The 25,649-nt window shown below is 41.8% G+C and overlaps 1 protein-coding gene across 1 annotated transcript in view; it reads right to left on the bottom strand.

Moving 5' to 3' along the window:
* The window catches only part of XRCC4 (X-ray repair cross complementing 4), a 139,045-nt gene that overhangs the window by 101,242 nt on the left and 12,154 nt on the right, over positions 1-25,649 (bottom strand). The window contains exon 3 of the mRNA XM_063128623.1: positions 24,416-24,606. Coding sequence (XP_062984693.1) covers positions 24,416-24,606 — 191 coding nt within the window. The remainder of the gene's footprint in view (positions 1-24,415; positions 24,607-25,649) is intronic.

Below are 25,649 nucleotides of genomic sequence, written 5' to 3' on the forward strand. Positions count from 1 at the left end.
CACATATGGGCTTTGCGCCTGCGCAGAGACCAGACCGGAACCTTCTCTAGCTGAGTGGAACGTTTTTGGCGGGAACCCCTCCCCCCACGCTACCGCGCATGTCCATGGGGTTCCCGCCCTTACCTCAGTTTACAGGAGTCCGACGTTGTGCCCCCATAAACATGAGTGTAAATAAAGTAAAGTACATTCCACAATAAAACAGTGTCATTTGTAAGTCTCACACCACCAAGTGGGGATGGTGGGTGGGTTGTGTGAATGCATAGATGACCACTCGAAGAACTACAGTTACAGGTAAGCAACCTGCATTTCTTCTTCGTGGTCTCTATGCATCACACATATGGGCGAATAGCAAGCTGACATACCTTTGGAGGTGGGTTGGTGCATCATCTGAAGATCTCTGAAAGCACTGTCCTCCCAAATGAGCAGTCCTGCCTCGCACGGGTGTCCAAACTGTAGTGCTTGACAAACGTGGATGGAGTAGACCACGTTGCGGCTCTACAGACTTCAGTCAGTGGAACACCTCTGGTGAAAGCCACCGACGTTGAAACAGCTCTGGTGGAATGAGCTGTTACAGGTTTCACTAACTCTAATTTAGCAATAGAGTAGGCCAATTCTATTGTCTCCACTATCCAGCGTGACAGTCGTTGGCAGGAGACAGGGAGTCCCTTAGAAGGCTCACCATAACAAATAAACAGTTGCTTTGTCTTTCTAAATGTCTCTGTCCTGTCTTTGTAAAAAGCAAGAGCCCTTCTTACATCCAGAGTATGCAAAGAAGACTCAAGAGGTGTAGTTGGATTAGGAAAGAAAGCAGGTAAAGAAATATGCTGGGACAGATGAAAAGTAGACACTACCTTTGGCAAGAAGGCTGGGTCTGTGCGTAGCACAACCTTGTCCTTATGAAAGATAGTGTATGGAACATCTATCCTAAGAGCTTTAAGCTCACTTGCACGTCTTGCTGATGTGATGGCTACTAAAAAGACAGTCTTTAAAGTAAGCAGCCTAAGGTCTGTCGAAGCCATGGGCTCGAAGGGCTTGCGTGTCAATGCTTGCAGCACAACTGACAGGCTCCAAGGCGGCACGATAGTCTTCACAGTCGGTATCGTGTTCTTCAGACCTTTCAGAAATTTCTTGGTTGTTGGATGGGTAAAAGGTGTAAAACCATCCACACCCCGGTGAAAAGATGTAATCGCAGCAAGGTGAACCCTGATGGATGCGAGCTTAAGTCCCTGCTGGAAAAGTGTCAATAAATAATTAAGGATGAAGGGCAAGTGGCAAGATTCTGGTGTTTGATCTTGTACTGAAGCAAAGTTCCGAAATCTTTGCCACTTTGCTGCATAAGTTTTCCTAGTGGAAGGCTTTAGCGCTGCCAATATAATGTGATCCACAGTCAAAGTTCTAGTTGCAGAGGAGGAGTTGCTGTTATCCTCCATGCAGTCATCTTGAGGGTCGACAGATCTGCGTGTCGAACCCTGCCCTGGTGTCGAGACAGTAACTTCGGTGTCGACGGGAGCCTGATGTAATCCCCTCTCGATAACCGAAGAGCGTGGGAGAACCACGTCTGTCGAGGCCACCACGGCGTGATCAGGATGCAATCGGAGTTGTCCATCTGGATCTTGGCTATCACTCTTGTCAAAAGTGGAAAGGGAGGAAACATGTACAGGAGATTTCCTCTCCAAGTCCTGGTGAAAGCGTCTCCTAGAGAGCGCTTTCCTTTTCCTGCCCTGCTGCAAAACTTGGCGCAGACTGCGTTGTCCTTGGTAGCGAAGACATCGACAACAGGACGGCCCCAGTACCGAAAAAGGCTTTCCCGCACTTCTACGTCGAGCTCCCACTCGTGGTCGACATGGAAGGATCTGCTGAGAGAGTCCGCAAAGACGTTCTCCTTGCCGGCTACATGGATCGCAGTCAGGTAAGTCCTTCTGTTTATGCACCAGTTCCATATCCTGAGTGCAGAACGGTTCAGGGGGTGTGATCTTGTTCCACCCTGCCTGTTGATGTATGCCACTACAGTAGTATTGTCTGTCGCGATCAAGACATTCTTGCCCTCGATCATCTGTGCGAATGCTTTTACTGCATTTTCTACTGCCAGGAGTTCGAGATGGTTGATGTGATGCTCCGTCTGTGATCGAGGCCAACGACCCTGAGAGGTTAAGGAGCTGCAATGGGCTCCCCATCCTTCTAAGGATGCATCCGTGGTGATCGTTACCGAAGGCGCCTGTTGTTGGAATGGAACGCCTTCGAGAAGAGTCGACATCGAGAACCACCATTTCAGCGATGCCCTGACTTGCTTCGGTAACGAAAGGTAAGTTCGTCGAGCATTGAGCCTGAGATCGAAAGTTCTTAAAAACCAGGCCTGCAATACCCTCATTCTGAGTCTTGCAAACCTGATGACTGCCGTAGTGGCTGCCATCAGGCCTAATAGTCTCTGGACTGTCCAAGCCGATACTTTCCGCCGGCTCTCGATGTCGATGGCTAACTGCTGCAAGGTGTTTGCCCTGGTTAAAGGTAAGTATGCTCTCCCGTCTCGAGAGGATAGGGTTACCCCTATGAAGTCCAATCTCTGCTGTGGAGTCAAAATGGACTTTTCGTGGTTGACCCACAGCCCCAACGAGTCCAACAGGTTGAGGGTGGTTAGTATATCCGACTGGAGCGCCTCGCTGCTGTCCGCTACGAGGAGCCAATCGTCCAGGTATGGATAAACATAGATGCCTTTTTGCCTTAGGTGGGCGCATACCACCGCCATGACCTTCGTGAAGACCCTCGGCGCCGTGGCCAATCCGAACGGAAGAACGGTGAACTGGTACTGGGATGCACCGATCGAAAACCGAAGGTAAGCTTGATGCGACTTCCTGATGGAAATGTGGAAGTACGCATCCTTCAGATCCACCACTGCAAACCAAACTCCTTTCTGTAGAAGCTGCAGAATTGAAGTAACCGTTGTCATACGGAACTTCCTCGGGGTGATGAACTTGTTCAGCTGTCTTAAGTCCATGATCGGTCGAAGACCTCCATCTTTCTTCGGGACCGTGAAGTAACGAGAGAAAAATCCCTGATTGAGTTCCTCTGCGGGCACGGGAGAGATGGCTCCTTTCGATAGCAAAGTCTGTACTTCGAGTAGCAGAGGAGGGGATGGAGTCGTTACTTTCACGCCGGAAAAAGGAGGGAGGGCATCGAGCTCGATGGCATAGCCCGAGTTGATGATAGTGAGCACCCAGGAGTCTGTTGTTATTAACTCCCATTGATGGTAATGGGGTGCTAGGCGGTTCGCAAAAGGGGGTGGATCTGGAGCCGAGGAGTCAAACCCGCTGCTTCTTAGAGAAGTCGGGCTGACGCTTTTCCTGTTGGAAACGGCTCTGATAAGGCCGCTTCCTTTGAAGTTGTTGCTGCTGCTGCCTTGGTTGCTGGTATTGGGGCCGTTGTTGTGGAGGAGGTCTTATCCATCTCTTCTGTCGGTATTGAGTCTGTGGAGGAGGAGCAGTAAACCCCATCTTTTTGGCTGTTGTTCTCGCCTTGTAGATAGAGTCCAGCGTCTCGTCGGTCTTTGTATTAAATAGACCTTCGCCATCGAATGGCATGCTCTCTATCCTCCCTTTCGTTTCTTGAGTAAGATTGGCTGATCTGAGCCAAGCGTGCCTCCTCAAAGAAATGGCCCCCATCATCGACTTTGAGTGGCAATCCACCTGATGTCGAGCGGTAGACAATTGCTGCCTTGCTATGGCTGTCGCTTCATTTTGGAATACTCTTGCGAGCTCCTTCTTATCCTCCGGAAGATGTTCGCATATAGAACCCATCTTTTCCCAAAGGAAAATCTGATATCTCGCCATCGTTGCCTCGTACACCGATGCTCTGATGCCCAAAGATGAGGACGAGTAAACTCTCCTGCCAGTTTGGTCCAATTTCCTCCCCTCTCTATCGACAGGTGCAGAATGAGTCTTTTGTGACTGTCCCTGTGCCGATTCCACTACAATGGAATTCGGCTTAGGATGTTGAAGCAAAAATTGTGCATCCTCTTCCCTAACTTTATAGAGTGTCTCCAATCTCTTTGATGTTGCCTGTGTCACTGCAGGGGTTTTCCATGACAGTTGAGCCGTTTGTTTCAAGGCTTGAGGAACAGGAATGGCCAAACGTTGGTTCGTTGTCGACTGAAAAACATCATAAATTGGGTCGACTACCGATTCATCTGTTTCCTGTATGTCAAGTCCCAATGCTCTGGACATCCTAAGCATATGGTCCGAAAAACGAACCATATCGTCCGAAGGAGAGGACGGGTCTGTATCATCGATTGCATCGTCAGGTGAAGGGGCAGCTGGAGCAACTGAATGTTCAGATTCAGAATCGGAAGGATAGTTATCCTCTGGTGAGGATAACGTCACCACTTGCAGACCATGTTGATCATCTTGCGGTAGCACAGTAGCGGATGCAGTAGATGGTATTGCTTGCTGTGCACGGTGTCGAGGCGTCGATACCGTCGACATTAACTGAGCGGATGGAGAAGGCAGAGGCAACTGGCAGACTCTTGTTGTTGGAGGAGGTTGTGCATAATAACCTTCCTGCTGGTAGTAACCTTGATCCCCTTGAAAATATTGTTGAGGACGGTATCTTTCCCAGTCATAATATCTAGGCTGGGAATCAGAGTACTGCGATGCTCTGTCCCAATCTGTTCTTGAGGTCCGTCTTGGGGAAGGCTGTACGAGTTCTTGCGGCCTCATAGGTTGCCGAGCGGACGTTACCGACACTGAATCCCGAATTTCACCCTCTGATAAACTTGGAGGACATGTCGGTACCGTGGCCGTCGGTACTGACATAGATCTTGGTACCGAAGGTGACCTCGGTATCGAAGTGGTCGGTACGGCAGGAGGCGTGGAATGGCTCTTGGCCGATTCCCGATGTCGAGGTGACGGTACGGTGGATTTCTCCACATCCCTCTTTTTCTTCTTCTTCTTTTTCTTCTCCGGCTCAGAAGAAGATATCAGAGTTCTGGCTGTTTTAGGGATTGTCTTAGCCATAGAACTCGATAAAGACCGACCAGGCGTGAGGGGTATCTCAGCCCTATTTGCTCTGGTCTGCACTTCAGTGCTATGGTCTGACGGTTTCTCCGCAACAGTCTTTGTAACTGCCGTTTTACGGGCAACAGACTTATGAACCGCCGTTCTTTCCATCGAAGGGGCCTCTGTGGCCTTGAGAGCCTTCTCCCAAAGTACGGAGCGGAGTCGGTCTGCTCGGTGTTTTCTGGTTTGTTTGGTAAAAGACATACAATGGTGGCAGGTCTCTACCACATGTCCCTCTCCCAAACAGATAATGCACAAAGAATGGCCGTCAGACGGAGGGAGCTTAGCTCCGCACTTGACGCACTTTCTAAATGGTGCTTTGATTGCCATAAAGGCCTCACACGACCGAAGTCGCTGAGGAGAAATCTAACTACAAAAATCTTTTTTTTTTTTTTTTATATATAGATAAAGAGAGAAAAAGGACGAAAAAGAAGAAAGCTGAAGAAAAGGTAAGCTAGAAAAGTATTTTAAATAGATCAACAGAGAAAACGCTAGAGATAAAGTTTTTCGGTCTAGGCACAACGGCGGACGACGAAGAACTGAGGTAAGGGCGGGAACCCCATGGACATGCGCGGTAGCGTGGGGGGAGGGGTTCCCGCCAAAAACGTTCCACTCAGCTAGAGAAGGTTCCGGTCTGGTCTCTGCGCAGGCGCAAAGCCCATATGTGTGATGCATAGAGACCACGAAGAAGAACTAAGGCTTCCACAACTTGCCTCCTTCCAGAAACAAGTGTTTCTGCTCATTTCAGGGCTTCTCTGGCAAGTGCTAAATCTCCCTTGTGTAAGTGGTGGATCCCACTCGTGCGATGGAATCAGCAGGACCCAATATAGAATGGTAATTGGCAGGGAGGAAGGGAATCAACGAGGGTGTAAGTGTCCTGTTGGATTCTGCTCTGAGGCCCCCATCAGATATGAATAGCATGAAGGGTTATCACACATAGGAAGGGGATGGGGGGGGGGGGGTTGGGCCACTTCCCTTGCCTACAAAGTCATGTAGCTTTTCAGTAGCACTCCTGATATCCACATATTAGGTGTAGACATCTGTAGGGGGAAACCTATGGATCTCTGTGTGTGTGTGTGCGTGTGTGTGTGTCGGCTTTCCATATGAGCATAATCAGAGGTTCTAGCACACATGGAACGCCTTTCCCCTGCATAGAACCACATCTAATGTGGAGAGGGGCATGGTCCCACAGCCCTTTAATACGATTCACATATACATGTGGCAAGATTGTCAGTCAAGATATAAGCAATCAATATTGATCCTGAAATGTCCTATGTTTGGCATAGTCCAAATCTTCTGGAACTGTCCCCGTTATATTCAAGTGAGGACCCTGCTGCCCTAGAGGCACACATAGACATTATTTCAAGAAGCTAATTCACACTTTGTTTTAGAATTAATTTAACCGACATACTTCTGCATTTTTAAGATATATACTCATTTGTGAGTGCAAATAATATGAACTTGCAAATTTGCATTGTGAGTGCAAATACTTGTAATACTGTGGTTTTTCTGTTTTCTGTCAAGTGCTTTGAATATTATTCTGAGAACCGTTACACAAAATAATGAAATAAATTACTAGCACTAGGAACTGCCATAGGTTTATAGTCACCCTCTTTGGTGACTGATCCATGAACATGGACCTTGACTTCATTACTCAGATTGTCAATAGAGTCTTGAGATTCCATCAGTTTCTTCTTCTCAAAGCTATAAACCTGTAAATCAAAAACTTTCTACTGATTACTAATGAACAGTTATTAAGTTCACTTTAATCAGTGTTATGATGAATAGAATTTTCAAGCTTTATTGTGATAGAAAAGAACATTCACCTTAACTATAGAGTGGCTGTATAAATGTAGCACCTGGCAGTTCCATAATTAAATTGACTTAAGTATTTTAGGGTCTGAAACTCTAAGCTTTTTTTACTGGCCATTTTCAGCTGGTCATAATCATGAGGCTCCAACAATTAGTACTTAAATCGGTGTTTACAAACTGTTGCACAAATGCATCATCATAAAGTACTGTCATTAACAAAGCCAGGGTTGAAGGGATATTATGAGTTGTGACAACAGTAAATGCTCACTTATTTTTCTGCTATGCAAAACAGAACAGCAATTGTACAATGTAAATACTGCCTAAGACAATATTTTGTAATTCAGAGGTCTTTCATATGGTATTCATATCCCTCTTATACTGAAGGATCACAGTTTGGGTTAACCCATCTTTCTATTGTATTGTCATGGCTCTGGGGTCTGACTCTCCATCCTCAGGAGACAAGGCCATGGTTTCAGAGGAAGTATTGGAGTGGATGAGGAAAGTGCCCGCAGATAAGGCTGTTTTGCTGACTCCTTTGTAGCCTGAAGAGGCTGTGTTGTTGTCCTTGGACTCTGAGGGCCCCAGCCTAGAAACCCCATCAAAACTATGGTCTCCCCTTCACCAAGTCAGAGACTACTGAAATAGGCTATACCCCCTTAATTAAAGATGTTTCACTCACTCAAAACAGAAATAAGCATCCAGATGGAAGTGCTGCTCTGTTTAAGGATCAATCTGGGTTTGCTTTCTGCTGAAACAACATTTGAAGCTCATATGACTCACCAGCCTTAGCGTCACATGGAGCTATCCAGGTTGCTATTGCTTTGCTTGGACAAGCCTCCCCCGCCCAACCCGGAGCTGTCAAGATGTGTTAAACTACAACTCCCATCATCCCCAGCCGGCATGACCAATTGTCAGTGAGAGCATTGTGAGGCAGAGCATGTAATCTGCTGGGTCTTTCTGTAGACCACCATTGGGGGCTACCAATGAGCACCAGGTAAATGTCATGGCCACTGGGCTGAAGGAAAGGTAAACAAGGGAATTAGTAATTTGGGAGGCAGAATTTAGTTGGGATCCCATGCATTAAGTGTGATTTTCTTTTTAAAAGAGGGAGTGAGGACAAAAAACCCTGCAAAATAACACATGTTACTCAAAAGTAAGTCCCGCTGTACTTCATTGTAATTAGTAACATTCTATCCTGAGGGTGCTTGCTTCAATCATGCACCAGACTGGATTTTAAGAATCTAATTCTAGCTCTATATTCAACCATACATTTAGTATGGGCAGAAAACTGACAGAAAGCAAGGATTTCTTTGGGATTTATGTCTAACAAGCAACAGGATGACAGCATTTCCATGTTCAAAGAAACAAATATCACTTCCATAAGGTGTAGGAAGTGTTTTTTTCACATGTGTGAAATCTATCTACTGTTTCAATGCAACTCTACTAAATAAATTTAAAAATCCAAGCAGAAAAAAAGTATATTGATTACTAACCAGAAAATAGTGAACTTTGTAAAGCCAAAGCAAAGGAGCAGAAGTCAAGATTGACAACTAAGCAATCAGACTTCACCAAACTTGTGACCAAATCAAAGGAAGTAATAGTGGTTTCATTTCGATAATAAAGACTTTTAGTAAATTTTGTGGTTTGTAAATGTCACTTTAAGAGAATAGAATGCTTGCTGAAGATCAACCTCTTTAACTGACTTTTCAGACTCAAAGCTTCCAGTTCTACTTATATATCTAATAAAGTGGGTTGCAACCCATGAAAGTTCATGCAAATTTATTAAATATCTGAATAACTAAAACATTTAGTCTCTATGTGTCCTACGCTTAATCCTTAGCCATGAAATCCTTAGCAGCTATTCAGTCCATAATGGGAAGAAAAAGACCTGCAGTATGGGAAGCTTGACTCCTGCAGAGATGTAGGATAGTTAACTGAGGTAATAATTTTTTTACAAAGATTCAGAGACTTTTTTCCCAGAAATTAAAGAGTTCTTTTCATCTCAACCTGATGAGTATGCAGAGTTTGACAATGAACGGCTGTTAGACCTGGCTTGCAGGCATCACAACTGGATTAAATGAATCTAACTTACAACTGCAAGATAAAGAGAGAGCTCTTATGGAAATGATCAGTTCTGTGAACTACTTCACACCGAAGTTGAACCTGTCGTGTTCCCAACTCCACAGAAAAGAGCTCAAGAACTTCCCAAATTTGGCCCCGCACTGGCAAAGCAGACAAAAAACAAACAACTCCACAATGAGGAATGATATATTAGACAGCTGGAAAGTCTTGCCACTGAATTTCAGAGGCGTTTCCAAGATTTTGCAAGGCTTGACCCAGTAGTCAACTTCATGTGCTACCCCTTTGGAAACACTGATAAGGAAGATACTGTGTCAAAAACTGAAGAGTATTGCAGCACTGAAAATTAGATTTTAGCTGTTCAGGCTGACCTGCAATTAAAACTTGGGATTTATGAAGCCAATTTCTAGTGTTTAATTAACAAAGCAAAGTATTCAGGCCTCTGAAACACAACTTTGCATTTAATTTTGGGGGGGTTCTATTTATCTTTGTGAATCTGCTGTTTCTGCAATGAATATAACCAATCTAAAGTGTTCCAGTCTCACAGATGAACACTTGGACTCCTGCTTGAGATGATTAGCTATCAGCAATTATGTCCCAAATTATCCCAAACTTGAAGACAAAACAGAATGCAAGAGTTCTACATCTATTTCTACATGAACGTCACTAGTGCTAACCAGTGTGGGGAGAGTGAGCATGAGATCAGGGAACTGATGAGGATGGACTTATACGTATTTAAAGTTATTAAAACAATATTCAATATTCAAAAATGGAATCACTGTAACTAGGTCTTTCTATATTTTCTTTAGGATAGGGATATCAGAGAAATCCACAACAGAATCAGATGAGTTCAGATTTCTATGAATCCAACCCACAAATTCCTCAGTGGACCAGTTTTTCCTGAGTCACAGAGATTCACAAACTGGTGGACTTGCAGACCAGCTTGTTGTTTTTTACTTTCCAGAATTTTATGCAAATTTAGTCATAGAAAAATATGTAAAATAAAAAGCATTTTTGCAAATGCAAATTTGTGCAAATTCACAAAATTGGAAAAAAATCCAATTCCGTCAATGAGCCGTGATGGAATGAAAGGCACATGACAATCCACGAAACAGATTTTACAAAATCTGTACATCCCTACTTTAGGGTTTGATATAAGAATTTCTGATCTGTAATAACCTGGATGTATGGTGTCTATAATTACAGGCAAGTCACACACACACACACACTCCAAATACTGTTGTGAGAAGAGCAACCCACTTCTTAAAAACAAATAAAGAGACAAAGCCTCAGATCTGCTTGAAAAATAGGAATTTATTATTTGAAGATTGCCACTGAAGATCATTTACAAAGTGTGTTGGCTAATCTTCAAATAATAATACATTGTTATTTTTTTAACACCAGTCTACAGCTTTGTCTTTTCATGTGTGGGTGTTACATACTTTAATATTATTATGCCATCACATCCAAATACCAACGTTGGGACTGTCGTTCAAAATCTAACAGGCTTTCAAATCTGCACATAAATCAAGCATTCGTAATGACACATTGTGTCTTCTCACAATATCTTCACCCTTTCATTTGAGAAGCATGCATGAATGACTTGAATATAGCCTTCAAACAACAAAACACACAATGCAAGTGAATCTGCAAACAAAACACAATTCAGAACCTTTATTTAATGTAAAGAATCACTTATATTGAATAAATGAACTAATGTGAATCTGGAACCTGCTAAAAGAGTTTCTGCAGAAATCTGCAATTCAAGATCATGAAATAGAACGGAAAGTCAGGGGTTGTATTCAATTTATTCTATTTGGGGTTCTTCTGCTAGCGCAACTGATGATGCGCTAGTGAAAGCCAAGTTCTTGAGTATGCCCAAGAGGAAAATCCAATGGCTGCTTGTAGATGTTAGGTTTAAAAGTGGTTCACTAGCACTTGCGCAAATACTTTCACAACAGAAAAAGATAGTGGAGCTCTGGTGGTGCAGCAATTTCTTCTGATAAAGATATGTTGTATTTAGACCCAGAATGCCTCCATCAGGTTTCTTGCATGCCCAGTTTAAACTCAAATATAAAGAAAGGCAATCCTGCCACTGAAGGAGTTAGACTAGGCAATTTGTGTTCTCTTCCAGTTCAATTATTGCTTTTATCAGCTTGTTCTCATGGAACAGTCAAGGACAGGGCATCTCATTATCAAGAGAAAATTGTGAAATCCTAAAGTCAATATATGAATAAATGTCTCTGTTTCATTATCTAAATCAGTTCCAAGTTCTTCTTCCAAAGCACCAGGTTCCTTAAGAAGTCATCATTAGAGATTAAGCACCTTTGGAAAGATCCCCATTGGTAGCCCTGTACAACCTTTATTGTGATCTGTAATCTTTTTTTTTTTTTTTTTTTTAGCACAGAAAGTAATAACAATTTTGAAAAACTGCAAGAAGTTCTGTGGAACTACGACTACACTCTTGAAACATGAGATGGAGCATTTTACTGCGCCAAGCCCTTTCAATGGGCTCATAAAAGTATGGCCCTTCTCTCTGGCTATAGGTTACTAAATCAAGTTTCCAGAATTGAAAAAGTTACTGAGTTCACAACACAGTAAGAACTGCTAGAACTGACCATGGTTATTTGGTATAGACATTATTTGGCACCCAATATATTGCTTTACAGGGCCCTGTTATAACAAGACCAGGTTTTCTACTTTCCACACTTGAACTAGTACATTCAGTATCGCATCCCCAATAACTTTTAATACAATCACTCTGTCACATAACATGTAAACGGCTAGTTCATTCCCGATATTGGCCCTGTTCAGAAGATGCCTTAAACCATGGCTTTAGCCACAGTGAATAAAGGTTCTTGCCTTATTCAACGTTGTTAAAGCTGTGGTTTAAGGTGTCTTCTGAACAGGGTCAATGACATACATAACTACTGCTTTGCTGGAATTCATTTGATCTGAAATGGTAGCCCATGCTCTCCAAAAGTCTCCAGGCAGGTTTCAATTCTATTTCCTATGATTCTTTGAGGCAGGCTCATGTTTTCATACGGGGGAGACCTGCTGTCTCATAATGAACCTGATACTTTTGTTCCCTGTTCCTCAAGATACAGACCTCTGCCTCAACCAGGAGGGTACTGTTGTACTAATATTCTACTCGTGGGCTTCCCGTGGGCATCTGGCTGACAACTGTGGAAACAGGATGGTGGACAAGATAGGCCTTTGGTCTTACCCAACATGGCTCTTATGTTTTATATAATCTGAATTATTAATTAGCATAAATCCCATATGTAATATGCTATAAAAAGGAGGAGTTTAGAATCATTAATCCCTCCAGTTGTGTTGGAGGGCCAAGCATTTTCTTTCTGCAAGAGGATTAGCATATAGATGTGCTTCATGATCAAAATCTAACAGATCATTATTTAATTATAAATAAATATATATTTATTTATATTTTATAAAGGAATCCAGCAAGGAAAATACTCTGAAGCCTGGTAGTCTAGGGGCAAGTGGCAGGCTGAGCAGGTAAGCTCACCCGTATGGTCCCTATGCCTGAGGGATACTACATGGTACTCTCAGCTCTCTCCAGCTGAGAGCCCCCTCCCTCCTGCTACCAACTGTCTCTGCAGAGGCCACCAGTGAGGGAGGAAGCAGCAGCCAGGCACCTCTCCACCGTGCCTGGGTCCAGCTCCAGCTGAGAGCCCCCTCCCTCCTGCTACCAACTGTCTCTGCAGAGGCCACCAGTGAGGGAGGAAGCTGAAGCCAGGCACCTCTCCACCGTGCCTGGGTCCAGCTCCAGCTCAGAGCCCCCTCCCTCCTGCTACCAACTGTCTCTGCAGAGGCCACCAGTGAGGGAGGAAGCAGCAGCCAGGCACCTCTCCACCGTGCCTGGGTCCAGCTCCAGCTGAGAGCACCCCTCCCTCCTGCTGTCACCTGTAACTGCTGAACTTTCCAACTAAGATTGTAGTGCCTGAATTTGCTTTCCTTTTCCCCCTCCTCCTCCTCCCTCCCAATCCCCTTTCCTTTTGTGTCATGTCTTTTAGATTGAAAGCCTGTGGGCAGGGACTGTCAAGAAATACTTTTGTAAGCCGCCATGAGAGCCTTTTTTGGCTGAATGGAGGCATAAAAATCCTTAAATAAATAAAATAAAAATAAAAAAATATAATAAAGTCCCTAAGCAGTTCGCATTTAAAATACAATATTCAAAATACAACATTAAAAACAAGTCCAATTACAATAAAAAGCAATACAAGGAACAGTAAGATGGAGCAGCATGATTAATTTAATTACAGCCTAGGGAAAGCCTGAGTAAGCAAATGGGTTTTCAGGAGGTGTTAGAAAGTTGCCACATTTTCTGCCTCCTGTACTGCATGAGGGAGGATTTTCTGAAGGATAGGTGCCGCTACTGAGGAGGCCCACAGTTGGGATATTGCATGGTGACATTCTGTTAGTTTCAGAATAACCAGCAAGGTCTCCTCTGAAGATCTTAAAGGTCACCTGGGTATGTATAAGGGAAGATGGTCTGCTTTATTTATTAAAAGTACGTTTATCCCAGATTGTCATTAAAAGAAATGCTCAAGAGGCCTGACAGGATGTCACAGTGTTTTCACCAAAGAAGAGAAGCAAATAGTCTTGAGTTGTCTTTTGCATTCTCTTGTTAACATGTAATTTGATATATCTGGACCTCTTCACTAAACTGCTTATGGAATCGCAAAGGCAATACTGGTGTGTCATCCTGTTTGCTGATACTCTGTGCTTTTGGCATACTACCATCTGGATGGTAGCCATGCTGTTCATGCGGAACTTGTCTTAGAGCAGAAAGATTGGGATTAAATCACAGGGAAGAACATCCTGTCCCCCCTCCCCCCATGGAAATGGCTCACATCCTGAAAAGTGCAAATAAAAAACTATCTGCATGACTGGAGCTTAAAATTACCTGCAGTTCTCAACCAGTGTCTAAGCATCACTCCCATCCCTTTACTGCTGTGGTGATGAAAATATCCACCCAGTGTTCAGCTACTGTAAAAAAGGCAAATTCCATGTCAAGGATAATTAGAAAAGAAATCAAAAATAAAACAGCCAATATCATAATGCCTTAGTACAAATCAATGGTACAATCACAGCTTGAACACTGTACTATTCTGGTCACCACCCTTCAAATTGTTGAACTAGAAAAGTTGCAGAAAAGTTCAACGAAAATGATCAGGGGGCAGGAGCAACTTTCCCTGAGTAAATGTTCCAATGTTCCAGGCTCTTTAGCTTGGGGGGTGGGGGGGTGGGGGGAGGCAAGTAAGGCATGTGTGATAGAAGGGCATAAAATTATGCATGGAATGGAGAGAGGGGTTTTTGCTCCCTCTCTCATAATACTAGGACTTTGGGGTCATCAAAGAAAACTGAATGGGGAAGAGACAGGAGAACTAAAAGGAAGTGCTTCTTCCCACAACATATGAACGATGGAATTTGCTGCCACAAGATGTGGTGATGGCCACTAACTTGGATGGCATTAAAAGGGGATTATGTAGGACAAGGCTATCAATGGCTATATGACATCCAGTATTAGAGGTGTTTCCAGCTTGCCTTGGTTGCCGGGAAGCACAAGTGGCAGGGTGTTACAGCAATCATGTACTGCTTGTGAGTTTCCCAGGAGCAACTAGTTGGCCACTGTGGGAACAGAGTGCTGGGCTTATATAGGGTTTGGGGCTGATCCAGCACAGCTCCTCTTATGTTCTTATTGGGGTGGGGATAGGGGTGGGGGGCATTAAGTGAACAATGTACCCAGCTCTTCAGAGCTGTAGGTACATTTTGAATTGAACTGTTCTTATTATATATTTATTTATTTATTACATTTTTATACTGCCCAATAGCCGAAGCTCTCTTGTCTCAGGGTGGATGCAGAGGGCATCTTTCAAAAGTCCCACATTGTCAAACTTCACAAATAATTAAACAAGCTACTATACACTTAAGGTGCAATCCACAGGACGTTATGCTGAACAACTGCACAACATAACTGGGAGTTGCACAAGTAGAGGCTACAGTAAGGCGGTTTAAATGTATGTCTCTAAAGTAATACCAGAACAGTAACACAGCAACAAATTTTGTAAGCAGTGAACTTTATGCAGCCAGGATCTTTGGCAATCAAGTGTTCATGGACATGCATAACTGGGCTTTCTTCACCACCACCCACCCACCCACACTGCATCATAAATCGGTTTAGAAACTCCACTCCATTTTAAAAAAAACAGTTTTCAATGTGAGAGGTACCCTGTCTGGGGTGGGGGCAACTCTCGCTAGGCATTTTTCTGGACTGCAGCCATTACCACGGAAAACCATGATGAAATTTTATACCAAAAGTCTGAGAAAAATGCAGAGGTGAACAACAAGGACCAGCATTAGGCCTACATAAGCATTCATGGATGACAATTACTTCCTTTTATTTTTCCTTAAGTGCTTTAATGTTTTGGCCATTGTCCAAACTATAAAATCTAATACCAGCAAGTCCTCTGCCCAAAACATCTAACATCACCACACCGACCCCACAATATCTTAGATAAACTATTATATGGGGGATGGAAATTAGGTAAGATTCAAGCAAATGTATGTTTAATTTTTATCCTGGCACTGTCTTTTGCTACATACATGTTGTCCTTGTTGTCTATCTCTAGGAGGTGGCCTTGATTAAAGCCCATTGTTCAGGAAACTAAATACATGTGTTTCCAGATAGCATAAATATGCTGCAATGACTAAACAACATTTGATGAACACATGCAGCATTGGAAGCATGCCAGACACAAACCTTTGTGCTTAAAATGTTATACAAATACTGTCTGGCACGTCTGATTTAAATTACATGGCAATTAAAATCCACAAGCTTTCAATATCCCTGGGTTTAACCCGTCATGGCTATCATCACTACTCTAAAGGCAGCATTAGCCCTAAAGGTCAAAGTATACAGTACAAGAATATGATTCATTTAAAGCTGGGAAAAAATATATCTTCTCCTGGTCACAGATGACTATGAATTTCCTTGCCTGGTTATGATCAAGCATTTAAAAGTGATTACTTAACAAGTAGAAGGATCTCTTTCTTGGATGGTTTTCCTTTTGTTTAGTTTTTGCTTAACTCAGAAAGTGAATGCCGCAGCAGTAATGATATTTAAGTAGAGTTGTTCCACAAGCACAGCAACTCGGGAGGCTGAAATTGGCCCCATGCTTCATCCTGAAAGGTCTAGTTGGAGCCAGGTATTGGGGAGGGGGAGGGGGCGATGGGGAAGCCTTGTTGTAGCAGTTCAACAATAAAATCCCAAAACATGAATACTAACTGAAAACATATCAGCAACAGATGGCAGGAAAGGTTCAGAGCCCAAGGAGATCTCACAGAAAATAGGAACACACACAAATGGCAACGCCATGCCATGCGCCAACCATGAAACAAGGGTGACTGCTACTAGGCATATACCCCACTGACACCCACATAGATATGAACCCCACAGACTTCTCCGGCACTATCTGCTTCACCTAAAGAGCCACTGAGCATGCTCCAGTGCCAGCAACAGCACTTGGCAGGCCTCACAAACTAGGGCTCTCCCATGTCTTCATTTCACAGGCTGGCACAAATATGCACACAGTGCAAACATCTGAAGCTTACTCCCCTCTCCATGTTTGAAAGCTCCAAGCAAGACGTTACTTAATTGCTTACATCTCTTCAAAACTGCATTTCTCCCATTTTCCATTCTAACATTGAGGCTCAAATTCAAAATATTAATTATTTTCATATCGTTTTGTTAAAATGTTTTTATGTGGCACATGAATGATGCTTGCTAGTTTAAGTTTAATATCCACAGCTGTTAACACTTTAGAAAATTATCTGGCTCCATGTGCTTTTCTCACATCTGTCAGATAAGTCATAAAGCCAGATGCAAAAGAAAAATTACAAAGTTGACATAAAAGCTTTTGTGAAAAGGAAGATCTTCATCCCCTTTCTAAAAACCTGCTAAAGGTGATCCAGACACTATAGCTAGGTTCCAGGAAAAGGTGGCACTGGAATACCAAGTACTCTCTAGTCACAGATGCCACCTGAAAATCAAGCACAAGTAGGGTGACCATATGACCGGATTTGTCCTAGTTTTTGATGGCAAATCCGGGAGGGGGAGGGAAATCCGGATTTTTTTCAAAGAGCAGCTCTAATGGGAATTAACAAAAATGCCTATAACTCCGTCATTTTTTAAGATAAAGACATGAAACTTGGCACAATGGTAGCTCTTAGGAAGGGCTTTAGTCATCCCAAATTTGAAACAGATCCGTTCATCCATTGATTTTTTAGGAATTTTTTAAAAATTGATGTTTTAAAATTATTATTTTTTAAATCGTCATTTTTAAAGATAAAGAGCTGAAAGTTGGCACCATGATAGTTTTTAGGTAGAGCTTTAGCCATACCAAATTTGAAACAGATCTGGGGCCAGTAGCAAACCCTATTAACAACAACAACAGCTTGCAATGAGTGAAGATACAGTCAGAAAAGATATTTGAGGGAAGGGGAGAATGTATCACACAAAGCATAGCAAAAGCTTCAAAGTACAGCAAAACCTACAAAAGTAGGAGTGAGTGAAGTTAATTTCAGATACATTGAATCTCTCACTTGTTCTTTATTTCAGTGATTTTAACATTAAGATGTTATGTAGAACAGATTTGTCTTAAATGTGTGCTGTAAAATCAGACATGTGACCAAGGCTATGTTCGGGTGGGCACGCCCCCTTGGGGGCGACCATGTTGTCCTCCTTTTTGGTTTCCAAAATATGGTCACCCTAAGCACAAGAAGCACCAAGCGATCCTTTGCTGTAAACCTGGCCTTTTCAAGGAATTTGTAACCCCATCCAGAACAAGTCTAATACCCAGTTCAGCTGGCCACCCACCATTAATGTATAAGGGCACAATCCTACGCAGGCTTAGACAGGAAAAAAAAATCCTACAGTGGCTGGTTGGGGGATGCTGACTTTTTTTTTTTCAAAACATGCATAGGATTGTGCCTTAAGTCTCATTTGGAATGAGTTCAGCTATTGGAATTCATCCAGCTCATTGTTGATTCCAGGCTTTAGATTCACTAAACCACTATCTCAGTGAGACTAACAGAAAAGATAGATAATTGGCCGACATCTGTATGCTGATGACACCCAATTATATACCTTTTTTTTACATATTTGAAATCCTTGAACAACCTCTCTGAATAATTTCACAGAGATATTGAACAGCATAAAAAAGAACATGGAATTTTGTGGCATCCTACAGGAAAAACGCCAAGAGGTAAAGCAGGATCTTCCAGTCCTACTTTCTGGACCTTGCTTGAAAGGTAAGTGCAAAGCGGTGACCCCTCCACCCACACTACCAACTTCGACAGTTGGTTCAGAAGGATCCTATGCTCAATTACATCAAAAGTCTCAAAGACCCAAAACAATCAACAGGGACACGATTGCATTCTCTGTCTCCCTTAGCAAAGATGGTCAACCAGTCCAGTTTCTCTCTGCAAACTTGATCAAAAGCCAAACTAAAATGATATACTGTAATCACTCTGATCTAAGAGAACCTGGAGTTCACACACCATGACTCACTATATAACCTTGTCCATAAATGGAATATTGGATATTAGCCAGAAATTTCTCAGAACTGAGTAATCCAAGAGAGGCTTCAGGAGAGGTTTTACTTTTGACTTCTTTCAGAGCCTTAAGGAGCCTTTCTCCAGAAAGGGATTTACCAAAACTGATCTGTATCGTCTAGCAAGCAAGAATTTACCAGGATAGGCAACCATCTTTGGAAGAACATAGGACGTTCTACTAAGAGCTTCAAGAACCATGTCAACATACTCAGCTGAAACTCACCAAAGCAACTGTAATGCTATGGGACTGCTCCACCACCAACACAGACTCAAAGTCTGAACACTGTGTCTGCCTTGCAGGCTTAATGGGTCAATGAGCAGTTGCCCAGTCCAGTGGATGGTCAAGAACGTCTAAGGTCTGAAAAGCTCCACTTGATGTCACTGCACTGATGTAACAATGATGTCACTTTGCCACCACTGCTGTCATGAAGTAGTCTCTTGTACTGGCTAAAAATTGTCCCAGGTATTTTCCCACCTGCATTCTAATTGTCATCCCTACTTCTTCATCAACTGCCGCACCGTATAGTACCAAGGAACTGCATGGGAACTACACAGCAGGAGCTTTAGTGCCATAAATGCCACTCACCTGACCCATATAGTTCTGCCCATCCCAGTTCACAGTGGTTTAAATATTTATATCATACCTTTTAGATTTTTTCTACAATATATAAATTAAACAATTTATAAGACACCACAGTACACATGGGCACTTTGGCTTGGGTTATAGAAGTTTCCATTTTCTACGAGAAAGTCACTGGTTTAAAATTCTTTTCCTCAAAGCCCCACCTAGTGATGAAGGCTGGTGACAATCCTGCCACAACTACATTTTACCCATTGTGTAATATTCCTGAAAGTGATGTTTCCATAACAGCAACAAGATAGCCACATCTACAAACAGAAGACTGCAAAGGATAGAATAGGGAAGAAACAGTATTTCTCATCCCATTAGTACTGCATACTCACCCTCCACTGGCTAGCTGGCAACTTTGCAGCAGTGCCATGCTCTCATTATTCCACTCTGCATGAATAAGAATCTAACTTTTGAAAGTTTATTGGCTTTACTCATAGATCTTAAGAGCTAGAAAATAATCTGTGGCTTAAGATTTGTGTTTTTTTCTTGAAAACCATCTTGATAAGACTTATATTACTTCTTCATGGTAAATGTTAGGTTTTTAATGAGGATTGCAATTGTCATTTGCCAGATGCAGAGGTTGTTGATCTTTGATAATGTTCTTAGGATTTATATGCTATGCTAAAGACTACGTACTTACAAAAAGAGTTGTTTAATTTAAATCTCATTCTAGTAATGAGGGTCAAAGTTCCAGGTATCAGGAGATGATAGAGGACTCTCCTGGGCATTATTACTCACAAGCTAGACCATATTATGGGAAACCAACATATCTGTACGAAACAAAAGAGCATTGGTGGAAAATAATTTACTTATATTAGAAATACAGCAATTGCTCTTGAAATGTTTGTAATAATTTAGGTAGGTAAACAACACTTACTTCTTCACACAACATATCATTAAGTTATGGAACACACTACAAAATCTGGTGACGGCCACCACCTTAGATGGTTTTACAAAGCCAGATCTGATGATCAGACAAATTCATGAAAGATAATTGCTAATAGCATCAGATTCGACATGATAGCAGAGCTTTGTGTTTGGAGCTCCCAACAACTTTTTTCTTTCTCAACATGCAGGCGGGGATCAGGCCATAGGTTGCATGGAGAAGGGTTTAACATTTTATTGTGTACCCAAATCTCCCCACCATGGAAGCTGCTACTGGCTCTAAAGGGGAAACGTACAGGCTTAAGAGAATATGAGGCTAATAGCAGCCCAGAGCGGGGATTTAAGTCACCTGAGGAAGGATATCAGGAAGCTCTTAATTTCTTTAACCTCCATTATTTTACTGAAACAAAATATACTTCTGCAAGTATCTGGGTTCCCCCAAGTATACTAATATCTTTCCACCTTATGTGTGGGAAATTCTGTTTTTGCTACATAAGAATTGACACTCTATCCTGAACATCAGATGTAGAGGTAATGATGATTAAATAATTTTTAAACTGTATCTCTACCAATAGCAAATTCTAGAAATTCACAATCTGAGACTGAAGCCATTCCCCTAGTAATGTGTTTCCAGGATCCCTCTAGACATTTCTTTAAGGAAACCAAGTCTGGTCTGGTCAATAGCCTATGATTTAAACATTTTCCTCATGACAAGAAGTGATTTTTTATTTTTTATTTTTTTGCGCAGCTGAACAAGTAAATGTAAACACTGGCTTGTAATACCAAGAACTGTAGTGCACAGCATGTATTCCAAAACAGGAAAAGTGAAACGCACAGACTTTGACATTACCATTTGGGAAGCTTTTAGAAACACACAGGCTACTTCTCCTCCCATCCTCAACCTCACCCCACCAACGACTGTGGAAATATATATATTTAAGCACGTTTATGTTTCAATGCTTTAATCAAATTGAAAAATTAAATTATCCTTCTGTTCTATGACCTATATTTTAGAACACTCGGCAAAAAAAGATGTTGCCTTGGAAAAGCTTAATCACATTATGTGAGTTTCTTTCCTCAGTCTAGTTAAGTCACATAGTTTTCCACATGCCTGTAGAACGTCTTTGGTTAAAATGTTACTCATGTTCCTGGGGGCAGCGGGAAGAGAAAATACAATACCTGGCACTTCATTATATAGAAAGGTTTGCAACCCTCAAATATTGTTTATCAAGAGCGCTTTAATCAATTTAATTGCCACCTCCAATGAGAAAGTTGCGCAGGAGTCCCATTATTTGCAATATGCAGAGAGTTCCTAGCTGAAGTACTTGGAAAGATTTACTTCCAAGTGGTCACCTACTTAGATCAAACAGTAAATCACTGACTCTTGTTATGGTGTTTGTTTAGGTGGCAGCAGTTTAGCTGGCCAAGTCTCAATGGCCCCTTACTGAGTTCTCAGTGTGTGTGGCCCATTTTGCTCTGCAGCTGCTTTGACACAAGCTTTACTGTGTACCATGCCTATTGTTGTTTTAATGTAATTCTCAACACTCTATTTTACCCTTACCAACCTACAAACATTTCAGAAGAGCAGCATGTTCAAAAGTCTTGAAACAAAGACACCTGTCATAAGAAACAAAATACTTAATAAAGGACAGTATAAGTTGGTGACTTGGGATGCAACTAATACAGATCCCTAGTATTTTCTGATATACTAACGATCCATGTCCTTTGATTGCAACTTCAAAAGACTAAGGATTTCTCAAAGAAGTAGAGGAAGTATTATATAGCTAGTTAGTTTCATTTGTAGTTTAAAACAGGATTCCCCAAACTTTTCTGGACACATTTGGGAACTGTGGGCACATTTGGGAACTGTGGGCACATTTGGGAACTGAGAAACTGTGTGAGCACCACCACAAAATGGCTACCACATGATGGCTAGTCAAATGATGACTGCTATGGAGGCCTGGCTAGTCAAAGGACAAGTAATTCACTCAAGAAACTGTCTGTGTTCGGACGACATATTAGTCAACGGAGAAGAAATAGTCCACTCGACAGGTGGTAAATCCGTGTACATCTTTGGGCGACACAGAAGTGCCTGCTCCGTGGAGAGGACTGTCTCCTCTCTGTTGACTCATCATCTCTATCCCCCACCCACTAGTGTATTTTGCTGCCAATGCAGGACTGTTCTGTAAAGTCATTTTTCCAGTGCTTTGTCTAGTTACAGTAGAATTACTCAACAAAGTACACTATTTCTATTTCCTTCAACAAATATTTCCAAAGCCAGAAAGATTTTGCCAAGTGAACACGTTCTCTAGCTATCAACCCATATTTTCCTTTCCTTCACTTTAACCCATTGCCTCTGCTTTCTTTGGGTTATATGCTTCAGTTGTGGATATGTTTGACAGATAAAATGAATTGGGTTTCCTTGAAAACTTCAACTAGAGGCTTAAGGAGGTAAATTCTATGTTATACACCCCAGAACACGTACTTGAATGGGATAGTAACGGAAACTGTATTGTTCCACACTCTTATCAAGTTAATTTTTAACAACCCATTACTATTAGACATGCTGGTTAAGAAGAATGTTAACACTTTAAAAGCAAAAATAAAGCCCTGGTTATTGTCATTATCAGTACACAGGACTGTCAGTCTCAACAAACACATCTAGATTTCCTGGGTCCCCACTCACCCATGAAGCTCACTGGGTGGCCTTGGACAAATAATTAGGTTGCCATGAACATAAAACACACACATAGCAGGATGCATATGTGATTAGATAGATAGATAGATAGATAGATAGATAGATAGATAGATAGACAGACAGACAGACAGACAGACAGACAGATATAACCTCATTGTAAAACACATTTTCTCAGAAGCATGACCCACTGAGATTTCAATAGTATTTCTTTTCAGTGATATACACTTAAGGCTGCCAACCTGATCTTAATTAGTCACTGCAGCTTTCATGGCATAGCACTGACAAGTGGAGTACAGCTTTCCAGTTCTGACAAACCACCTTCAGAACCTTATGGTTCAGTGAGCTAGAGGTGCAAAAAGTCTCTTTGAACTGGGTGGAAGAAAGGAGGCACCAGCAGGGGGCCACTCTAATGCTTGCAGTACAGGAGTCCATGCTAGTGGTGCTACTTTACCAAATATGTCACAAAATTAAAATGCTAGTAGAGGCAGCTGTTCGTGTACTGCAGAAGGGTACTCAATGCCAGGACGATATTTCCAGCTGCAACACCATGCCAGTTGAGCCTAGAACCCAATTTCTAATAACAGCTTTGCAGACACAACAGCACATGCTAATGGGTGGATTTCCTTCCATTTCTCCTGCCACCCAAAGTATTTCTGTTTGTGATTCTTTTAATAACCCCAAATAAAGGTATATTTTCCATTAAAAAGAAGGTTCTGGAGCAGTTCAGTAAAAATACCCATTTCTGTTCCCACACAAAGTGGGAAGCATCTGGTGGTGTTGGGGGAGGACAATTTGAAAATAGCAGAGAGGAAAGGGTTAAGATTACACACACACACTGGTGCATTATTAGAGATTGTAGCCTGGGTGGCTGTAGAAAGGAAGGAAGGAAGGAAGGAAGGAAGGAAGGAAGGAAGGAAGGAAGAAAGCTTCAGAGGAAAGACTACATGTGATTAACATTATGTGTAGTTTGAATCTTAGTTAATAAAGAAATATTTTTACTAACATCCCAAGGACAAGTTTACCACCAATCTGCAAGCCATTACAGGTTAGGGCAAGCCATAGTTTACCTCATGGGATAAATATTTTTGTGTACATTTAGTCAATGCTTGCAAGCAAACTCTGCCATGTTTCAAATCACACCAGACATGCAATAGTCTATAAAGAGTCTATAGTCTAAAGCAATAAATTAAGTTAACTTCTTTCAGATTAAATTCCCTTGAGGAGGGTAAATAAAAAAACCCTTAACCATTTAAGCTGCAACCATTAATTTAATTTTGTTTTGTTTGCCCGTCTCAGGGCAAAAATACCATTTTCATTGTTCAGGCTGGAAACAATAACAAAGAGTTAAAGTATATTCTCTGCTTTACCAAAGTTTTAGAATAAAAAAACCAAATAAATATTTATATTGATCGTAGTTTAAAACATTTTTATATGCAGAATTTTTTCTCTATGTAAAAAAATAGTAATTGAACAATATGTTGAAAATTAGATATTTGTCCATTACAGAATTCTTCAAAGCTACAGTTCAAGAAAAGACTTTGAAGTGTCCTCTATTATGGGAAGATTTATGGCCTACTATTCTTGAACTCGGTTGGAAAAACACTGTAGTACAGCAATACTTACAGAAACGTCTTTCAGATTCTTTTCATAAGAAAAATGAAGGCACTCTCCATTTCCCACTCCTTTAGAAATATCAAATTTATATATATCCGTCACCCCTTCTCTGAACAACAACACTTTTCTTAGCTCTTCAATATATTTCTCGCGCTCCATTTCCATGTCAACAGCCTCCTTGGAAATCTCTTCTTCAGACACTGAAGAGGGTGAAATTGGAAAAATTAAAATAAAATTCAGAGTGAAAGCAATTCGAAAAAACAAGCATTGCTGTTGCTTCATACATACCACTTTTATCTACCAATAGTTCTGAAAAACATTAATGTCACAATTAAACTTTTAAATCTATAACACCAGCATCAAATCATTTAGAATTTCTTCAAAATACAGAAAAGTGCAAGAAGCCTTGCCATGATTTGTTAGATTCAGCAGAAGAAGATAAGAAGATCAAGAATCCATCTAGTCCAGCATTCTGTTCACACAGTGCCCAACCATCTGCCCACAGGAATCCCACAAGCCATGAGTGCAACAGCACCTTCCCTTCCATGTTCCTCAGCAACAGGAGAACATAAACATGATGCCTCCGATACAGGAGGTAGCATATAGCCATTCCTTCCCTGAATACTTTCTCTGACTTAACAGACATTTTACAGTGTCTGTATTGGTGCTGACCTGTTGAGATACATAGTTTAAGAAGCAGGACGGACAAAACAAAGTACTTCTTCACACAGTGAATACATAAACTATGGAATTTACTACAACAAGATGTAATGATGGCGACCAACTAAAGCAAATTCATGGAGGCTATTAGTGTCTACTAGTCATAATGGCTATATATTACCTCCATTATCCAAGGCAGTATGCCTCTCAGCACCAGTTGCTGGGAACACGAGTGGGAAGGTGCTCTTGCACTCATGTCTTGCTTGTGGGCTTCCCATCTGGTTGACTACTATGGGAATATAAAGCTGGACTAGATAGGCCTTTGTTTAAACCAGCAGGGTTCATCTTATGTTCCTCCAAACAATGAGTTTAGAGTTTCTAAAGCAACAGAAATATGAACAGAGTTATATCCTATGCAGAGTTAGACACATTTAAACCCATTGAAATCAACAGTTTTGGGTGCATCTCACTCTGCATAAGATTATAGCCTAAAATCCAGGGTATGATGCAAAAACCTCACAGAACCCACTTATTTGGGAAGACATCCTGTTGCATTATGAGTAGACATGTATAGAATTCCTTT

The sequence above is a fragment of the Elgaria multicarinata genome, chromosome 6 (assembly GCF_023053635.1).
Source record: "Elgaria multicarinata webbii isolate HBS135686 ecotype San Diego chromosome 6, rElgMul1.1.pri, whole genome shotgun sequence".
Taxonomy (NCBI): Eukaryota; Metazoa; Chordata; class Lepidosauria; order Squamata; family Anguidae; genus Elgaria; species Elgaria multicarinata.